The sequence below is a fragment of the Austrofundulus limnaeus genome, unplaced genomic scaffold, assembly GCF_001266775.1.
Source record: "Austrofundulus limnaeus strain Quisiro unplaced genomic scaffold, Austrofundulus_limnaeus-1.0 Scaffold1585, whole genome shotgun sequence".
Taxonomy (NCBI): domain Eukaryota; kingdom Metazoa; phylum Chordata; class Actinopteri; order Cyprinodontiformes; family Rivulidae; genus Austrofundulus; species Austrofundulus limnaeus.
This window is the reverse complement of record NW_013953987.1, coordinates 36,634-44,016: the sequence shown is the minus strand read 5'-3', so window position 1 is coordinate 44,016 and position 7,383 is coordinate 36,634. Positions and strand designations below refer to the sequence as shown.

The window sequence follows — 7,383 nt, the reverse complement described above, 5'->3', positions numbered from 1 at the left end:
CTCAACAACTGTTCATCTCAGTGACGTGCAATTTGTTTTGCAACATGTTATCAACGTTATCTTTCCAAAACTGCATTAATTTTTATTATAAAAATCGGATGGCACAGGCCCTTTAAACACAAGCTGCATGTTAATTCTTGCACCTGACAGTGGTTGCATTGTAATATTTGGGTTCAGCAGTTTGTAGGATTAATGTGAAATTTCATTCTATAGATGATTGTTTTTTTTTTTTTTTCAGAAAACAAGGTTGCACAAGAAGTGCACAGTCAGCCCAGCGAGAGGTTATTTACAAAAAAAAAACTTTTTCTTTCAATTTTTTTTTCTGTGATGGGTGGTTTTGCCTGCGTGTTTGTGTGTGTTTTCAAACAGGGCAAATGGGATCTTTGCTGCCATGGCAACAAACCACATGACTAGGTGTATTAGATTGCCTTGGACAGTGTGCAACGAGGCATGGTGTGAGCATTCTTTCTACAGCTCTGCCCCTTTTCAAAAATCGTGTTCTCGTCCACCTTAAATCGCCCCAAACTATTTCTGATGAGCGTTAAGTTGTGATCTGTTCAAACGCCACTGAAATGTGAAACCTGGTACGTAAAATCTAACGTGCTGCAGGATCCTGATGCAGAATGAGGTTCCTTCCAGCAAACTTTCTGTAAAAGTTTACATTTTGGTAACTATTATTCTGGAAAAAAAATAAAGAAATCCACACATTTGATTAGAAGATAATCACTCAGTGGCTTTTATTTTGTAGGAAATTAAACAAAACAACATACYAATATAAGTATTTTAGTAAGGATATTTATACTGTAGGTTTATTCATAAACTGAATTAACTCAGCCCAAATGAGGAAACTGAATTTTTGGATCCAGAAGGTTACATTAAGTTAAAACAAACAAACAAAAAAACAACTTTAAGTACTGAATCAATATGACAACAGCTGAATTTAAAAGTCACTTTTCTCAACTCTGTATGAAAAAATAACCTAAATGCTTTGTTTATTTTTAAGTGTTAAATGGTTCCTTTATTAAAAAATGTGTTTAGCAAAAATGGAATATGATATTGTCAAGGATGATGTGTTTCAGCAGAATAAAGCAGCATGCTTTACAGAGCTGTCACATTTTCATTATTACAAAATATATCTACTTCAACAAGAAAAAGTATCTGAAGCATGAATCAATAGTGAATCTTCTAAAAATGTCTGGTACCTCCTGAGGATGCAGTTGCATTTAGCAATTAAATTACACGCACAAAAAAACAGAGGGAAAGTATTTTGTGACTAAATAATGTTATTGAAATGAAATGCTGCAGGTCCCAGACTCTGACATCACTTTCTCTGCTCCCGATCAGAATGATTGAAGACTGCCGGCGCAGGGCTGACAACATGGCAGACAGAAGGCAACTGTACGTCGAGATGAGTAAGTGCTCAGGGCCACAGTTCAGCGTGACGTAAGGGGGGCTGTTTCACTCTCTGACCAGAGAAACACGGCGTTTATTTCTCTACTGAGCATCAATATCAACACAAGTTATTTTCATGGCTGACAGACAGGTTCAGTTGTTCAGGGTAAAATGTTTCATGTAAATATTTTTAAGCGTTTATTTGCCCTCTTGTCATTTTCAATTAGTACAGTTTAGCCGATCTGACCTGATGTTCAGTTAGCAGTGGGACACAAAATGGATTGATAGTAACAACCAGCAGGTTTAAATAAGCAGAAATGTTTGATTAAAGTCCATAWTGTGCAACATAAATTAGATATCTTTACAAGAGAACATACATCAGAATGCCTGTATATAGCGTGGTAGTTTGTTCAAATTGAACAAACAAAAAAAAATACAAAATGTATGCAATCATAATTTAAAACAATTCTAAACTGATTATAAAATTAAGGAAGTCCTCTTCAAACAAAGAGTAAAGCTCTCYGAGCACTAGAAGACGTTTTAAGGTATGAGCCATACTTTATGACACCTGATTGTTTTAGGTTGTTTGAGCACATTGAAGTGTTAAATACAACMTTACTTTAAAACAACCTTCTAACATTGGAGGATTTTTTTTCATATTTGAACAAGTTGTTCATATTCTCAAACATTTAATCCTGACTCTATGGAGCAAAAAGCAAAAATAAATAAGTAAATAAATAAATAARCCATCAGTATTTACCTTCATGTTAAGTGTGTTGGTGGAAAGACTTTACCTTGTGACCCATCACATCAAATCAGGCATTAAGACATACTTGGGCAAACTAAACTAAGCACATTTTCAGTTTCCTGGCATTGTAAACCTACATTTCAACACCTAGATCATCCTGATAGTGTGATTCTAGAGAYATGGCTTGGTTTATCTTTCTAATCGATAGGAGCCCTTGAAACTTGGTATGAATCCTACTTTTGGGGGATTTTTTGACGTCGTATGAAAAAGGAAACCTCACCATTGCTTGGATGTCAGGATTTCCCTGCTGGTATTAAAAGTAGCTTTGTTAGCTCAGGGAAAGTAGCAAAATTGTAGAGCTTTCYTGCTCAAATTCATTCTTAGCTGTTCGTACTGCTTAAAACATGAAAATACCATTTAGGGTTAGATTTTGGACATTTTCATTTAATGATCAAAATCTTCCTCAGGGGCCCAGGATTTGGATTCCATACGGTTGTCAACATACAGGACCGCCTGCAAACTTCGATTCGTGCAGAAGAAATGCAACCGTGAGTTAGATCCCGTATACGTTTTTCTTCTGCTCGCTCATAATTTCCTCCGAGCGGAACGCTCACGCCGTGTCGCTCTGTTTCCAGTGCACTTGGTCGATATTTGGAACGTCATCGAGGCCTTCCGCGAGAACGGCCTGAACACCGTGGACGTCAACGCCGAGCTCGCTGTGGCCCGTCTAGAAGTGGTGCTGTCCACCATCTTCTACCAGCTGAGCAAGCGCATGCCCACCACCCACCAGATCAACGTGGAGCAGTCCATCGGCCTGCTGCTCAACTTCCTGCTGGCGGCCTACGACCCGTGAGTAACGCCGCGTCGCGTGGCGGCCAGAAGCCGCCGGTGCACTTTCACATCGGAGGGTTTGACGTGAGCAAAACGAGGCGTGAAATGTTGGCCTAATGTGTCAGCCGAAATGAGTAAACATTTGCGTCAGTAATGTTTCGGCATGTGGGTCTACTGTCATTTTCTTTGTTGTTGTTCGGGTTTTTTTAGCCTGTTTAAAACTCAGTGTTGTATAAATTACCACATCGTACYAAAAAATGACTTTGGTARAAGTTAAAGTCTCCTTTAGGAATATTACTTGCATAAAAGTCTTAAAGTATCTGTTATTTTTTGTACTTAAGTGTTAAAAGTAAAAGTATTGATTTAAAATGAGCAGTTAGATTTTCTGCAATGACATTTATTAGGAGGTGACCTCCCCAAAAAATGCCGAAATGACTATATTTGATTAAAATAATTAATTTATGTTAAATTTAGGATGCATTAGTCCAGCTGTTTCAGTTTATATACATTTATCAAGGTTGCCCAAACCTTTTCCCCAAAAGGAAAATCTATCTGAGGGCTGCGGCCAAATGCAATAATCTAATTCATGTAATACAAATACCTCTTAAGTACAGTCCTTTTATTTTAATGATTATGTCCTGCTGGAGTGTGACATGATTTTTTTTTTTTTGTGTACAAACTAATACGGAATCAGAATTTTATGTATTTGTACTTCTCATTCAACCACAATTAAATTCACTCTATCTAGGAGGCACAATTTATATGGATAGTATTTATTTTTTGCAACAACAAGCTGGAATAAAAACAAGCAAAAATGAAATAAAAGTAACGACTTTCTACCTTTTGCCTTTTTTTAATAATGTAAGAAAGTACAGATAATTGTGTGAAAATGTGAGAAGTATAAGTAAAAAGTAGGCTGAAAAATAATTACTCAAGTAAAGTACAGATACCCAAAAATTCTACTTATGTGCAGCAACAAAGTATTTGTACTTTGCTACTTTACAACTCTGTTAAAATTAAAAGTAAAATCCAATTTAAGCTGATGCTTAATCTAATAATTTGTTTATCTTTAAGAGTTAAAATCTGTATCTGATCAGAGTTTGTTTTACGTACTGATATGAAGGATAATATATTTATGTTTGATTTTCCTTTTTTTTTAGGGAGGGTCATGGCAAGATGTCTGTTTTTGTTGTGAAGATTGCCCTTTCGACCATCTGCGGAGGGAAAATCATGGATAAATTGAGATGTAAGGAACGACTTATAGCACTGAAAAAACATTAAAATCATCGGCCTCCTGTAATAAATCAGTATTTTGCATTTCCAAACCTTACATTTTCTAGTTCAGCATAGGCGCTGCCTCAGATTTATTGTTACAAACTTATTTCTGGCTGTACTTTCTGTGTGTTTTAGACAAAGCAGCAGTTCATCTCTRGCTCCTGGTGCTCTGCAGAAGTCATTATTTATTATCTGATAGGTCAGAATTTATCAAATAATGCGCTAAATCTGTGGGAGCTGCATGAGGAAAAGCAGAGGAGGGCTGGTGTGTCGCTCCAGCTGATCATTATAACTGCTTTACTTTGATGTGTTTACACAAACAAGTGGGATAATTGTATTGTGTGATTCTCTAATTAGCCAACTGTTGTTGCAGCTGACAATTAGCTCAATTAATTTGTATTAAGTCTCCCCCTTATTGTTTCCAGATATCTTTTCCCAGATATCAGATTCTGCTGGAGTAATGGCGCATTCGCAGTTCGACCAGTTTCTGCGGGAGGTTCTCAAACTACCCATGGCAGTTTTCGAGGGGCCTTCCTTTGGCTACACCGAACAAGCCGCACGGGGGTGCTTCGCGCAGCAGGTGAGGTGTAAACCGGGCGATCGTCTCTAGCCCTGACTTTGTGCTGACTCTTTTTTTTTTTTTTTGTACGGCACGTCAAAAGAAAAAGGTCTCCCTCAACACGTTCCTCGACACCTTGATGTCAGACCCGCCTCCTCAGTGCTTGGTGTGGTTGCCGCTCATGCATCGGCTCGCCAACGTGGAGAACGGTAAGAACAGCCTGARAAAATGCAAAAGTTCAGCTCTGTCTCATATTCACACCATCGCATGACAAACCAAAAAAATAATAATAAAAATAACACGTGCGCACACACATTGGCTGTACATGCCAACATCACAAGCGCGTTCRCAGAAATAAAACGTGCACACGTATCGCGCTGCTCGCTGACGCGGTTGTCGACAAACCAGGATCGATATCCCAACACGTCCGCCCTCAAATCAACCCAGAATTGATCCTGTCCTTCCTGCAGTGTTGCAAAACATCCCAGTTATGTCACATCTGTTTACACGTGTGTGTTTGTGCCCCTCCTCCTCCACCCCCCCTGCAGTCTTTCACCCGGTCGAGTGCTCCTACTGCCACACTGAGAGTATGATGGGCTTCCGCTACCGCTGCCAGCAATGTCATAATTACCAGCTCTGTCAGGACTGCTTCTGGAGGGGGCATGCCAGCGGTCCCCATAGCAACCAGCACCAAATGAAGGAGTATACGTCATGGGTAAGGAAGGAGAAGGGGGAGGCCRAGGGAGGTGTGTCTGCATTAGACCGGTCGCTGAGGCTATTTTTATTCTGCTTGTAAAGATGCTGAGCGTTTGACGCAGGGGGACAGTAGCGCTGCTCTGATGCCCACATGCTTTGGCTAAAAAAAATAGAATAAAAAAAAAGAAAATAAATCAAAGCGGCCTCACGTTTGACATGTCACGCCTGTGTTTCTCCTAGAAATCCCCCGCTAAGAAGTTATCCCACGTCCTCAGTAAGTCACTGAGCTGTGCATCCAGCGGAGAGGCCCTCCACCCCATGTATCCTGAAATGCCAGATAAACCTCTCAACCTAGCTCATRTTGTGTGAGTTCATCTGCTTTCTTGTAGCCGCTTCAAAGCTTGAAGTGATTCCAATCTAGCTTTTGGGTCAACTGTTTGAAAAACAATTTAACTATATAGCCTTGAGGATGATTGYAATCTACAAATGTGCATTTATCTTTTTGACTTTGCTTAATTTGCCTTTTGGTTACAGTGTRTTACATAACATAACAAACACTTTTCAAATAATTAAAGGTTCCTTAAAAAGAAATGAATGGTTGTTTAGTGGGAAATCATAGATTTATAACTAGTTTRGTCAAACTTTATGTGCAATCTCAAACAATGGTGCAATATTTCTTGTGCTTGGAGTTTATGTTGTGAATGACTCTCAGCTGCTACCACACCACATTTTAGCTCAGTCAAATCAGCTAAATTATTAGCCTGATTAAAATCCAGCCCCTTGTTCTTCGCTTTGCTTCACACAGAGGGTCTCGGGGTTCCTGCAGATCCTTAAAAAGTCTTAAAAGTCATTGAATTCATCAATCCAAAAATAAGGCCTTAATTAGCCTTAAATGTCTTAAATCAGTCTTTCAGAAGTCTTAAAAATGTGAGCACATTGTAAGTTGGATGATTGTAATTCATCTCAAATATTAAAATAATTGGTAAAAATGCTTCATTTTCACATGCAGACCTTCCCCTTTGACATCACTTCCTGTTATTTTACATGCAAATATCTCAACAACTGTTCATCTGAGCAATGAGAAATTCTTTTTGTATTATGTTAATAATGTTGTTTTTCCAAAAATGCATTCATATTTCTAACAAAAAAATTGATGTCACGGGCACTTTAAGGTTTCATCGACAGCAAACTGGGGTAAGACCCCGGTGGGTCCTAAAACTCCAAATTTTGTGTTGTTGGAGGATTTTCAGGAATTAAATTAAGTTTAAAACTGACTGCTAAGAATGTTTCTGCTATAGTTGATGAAAAAGCAGTTTGATATGGATAAAAACAATCGGTCTATTAGCAATAGTTGAATACTTCAACCAAAAATACTTTCATAAATTTCTGCCAGTTTTTTTTTTTTTTTTGTCATTTGTGTTTATCACGAAATTGGTCTTAAACTTAATTTCACTTGGCATAAAAAAGTCTTTAAAGGTCTTAAATTTAACTCTGCTTAAACTGTAGGAACCCTGGCTCTTTACTCTTGGCTATTGAGAGGCATGGACACTATTAAAGTTTAAAACAATTGGATCTGATTTACTCAGTAGCTAACGGTTGGCCGTGATGAATGCAGTGCGCCAGCTCGATCGTGAAGGAAGCTAAGCTAAGCTAAGAAGCTAACCAGAATTTGCGTGCGCTGTAAACAACCATCCCCTGAGATGAGATGAGATGAGATGACTGTAAATGAGTGCTGCAGAATTTGTGAGGCAAATTTAATTTAATTTGGAAGCCTTGTCGACACGGACTGGCTTCATTCAATCTCCTCCGCTGTCATTGCTAAACTACGAGCAGATTAAAATGGCGCATAAAATCTATGTCGTCGTTCACAACTCAATTTCAG

At 38.5% G+C, this 7,383-nt stretch overlaps 1 protein-coding gene across 11 annotated transcripts in view; it reads left to right on the top strand.

Annotated features, from left to right (window-relative positions):
* Nucleotides 1-1,320: 1,320 nt before the first annotated feature.
* dtna (dystrobrevin, alpha) overlaps nucleotides 1,321-7,383 on the top strand; it is a 19,872-nt gene continuing 13,809 nt past the window's right edge. For 10 of the 11 annotated variants that reach the window (XM_014032958.1, XM_014032952.1, XM_014032957.1 and 7 more), the window contains exons 1-8: nucleotides 1,322-1,412; nucleotides 2,608-2,688; nucleotides 2,776-2,989; nucleotides 4,132-4,217; nucleotides 4,672-4,826; nucleotides 4,909-5,014; nucleotides 5,354-5,520; nucleotides 5,742-5,866. In XM_014032958.1, coding sequence (XP_013888412.1) covers nucleotides 1,346-1,412; nucleotides 2,608-2,688; nucleotides 2,776-2,989; nucleotides 4,132-4,217; nucleotides 4,672-4,826; nucleotides 4,909-5,014; nucleotides 5,354-5,520; nucleotides 5,742-5,866 — 1,001 coding nt within the window. In that variant the 5' untranslated portion in view covers nucleotides 1,322-1,345. Of the gene's footprint in view, nucleotides 1,413-2,607; nucleotides 2,689-2,775; nucleotides 2,990-4,131; nucleotides 4,218-4,671; nucleotides 4,827-4,908; nucleotides 5,015-5,353; nucleotides 5,521-5,741; nucleotides 5,867-7,383 lie in introns of all 11 variants that reach the window. The other variant, XM_014032947.1, reaches the window with a different exon arrangement.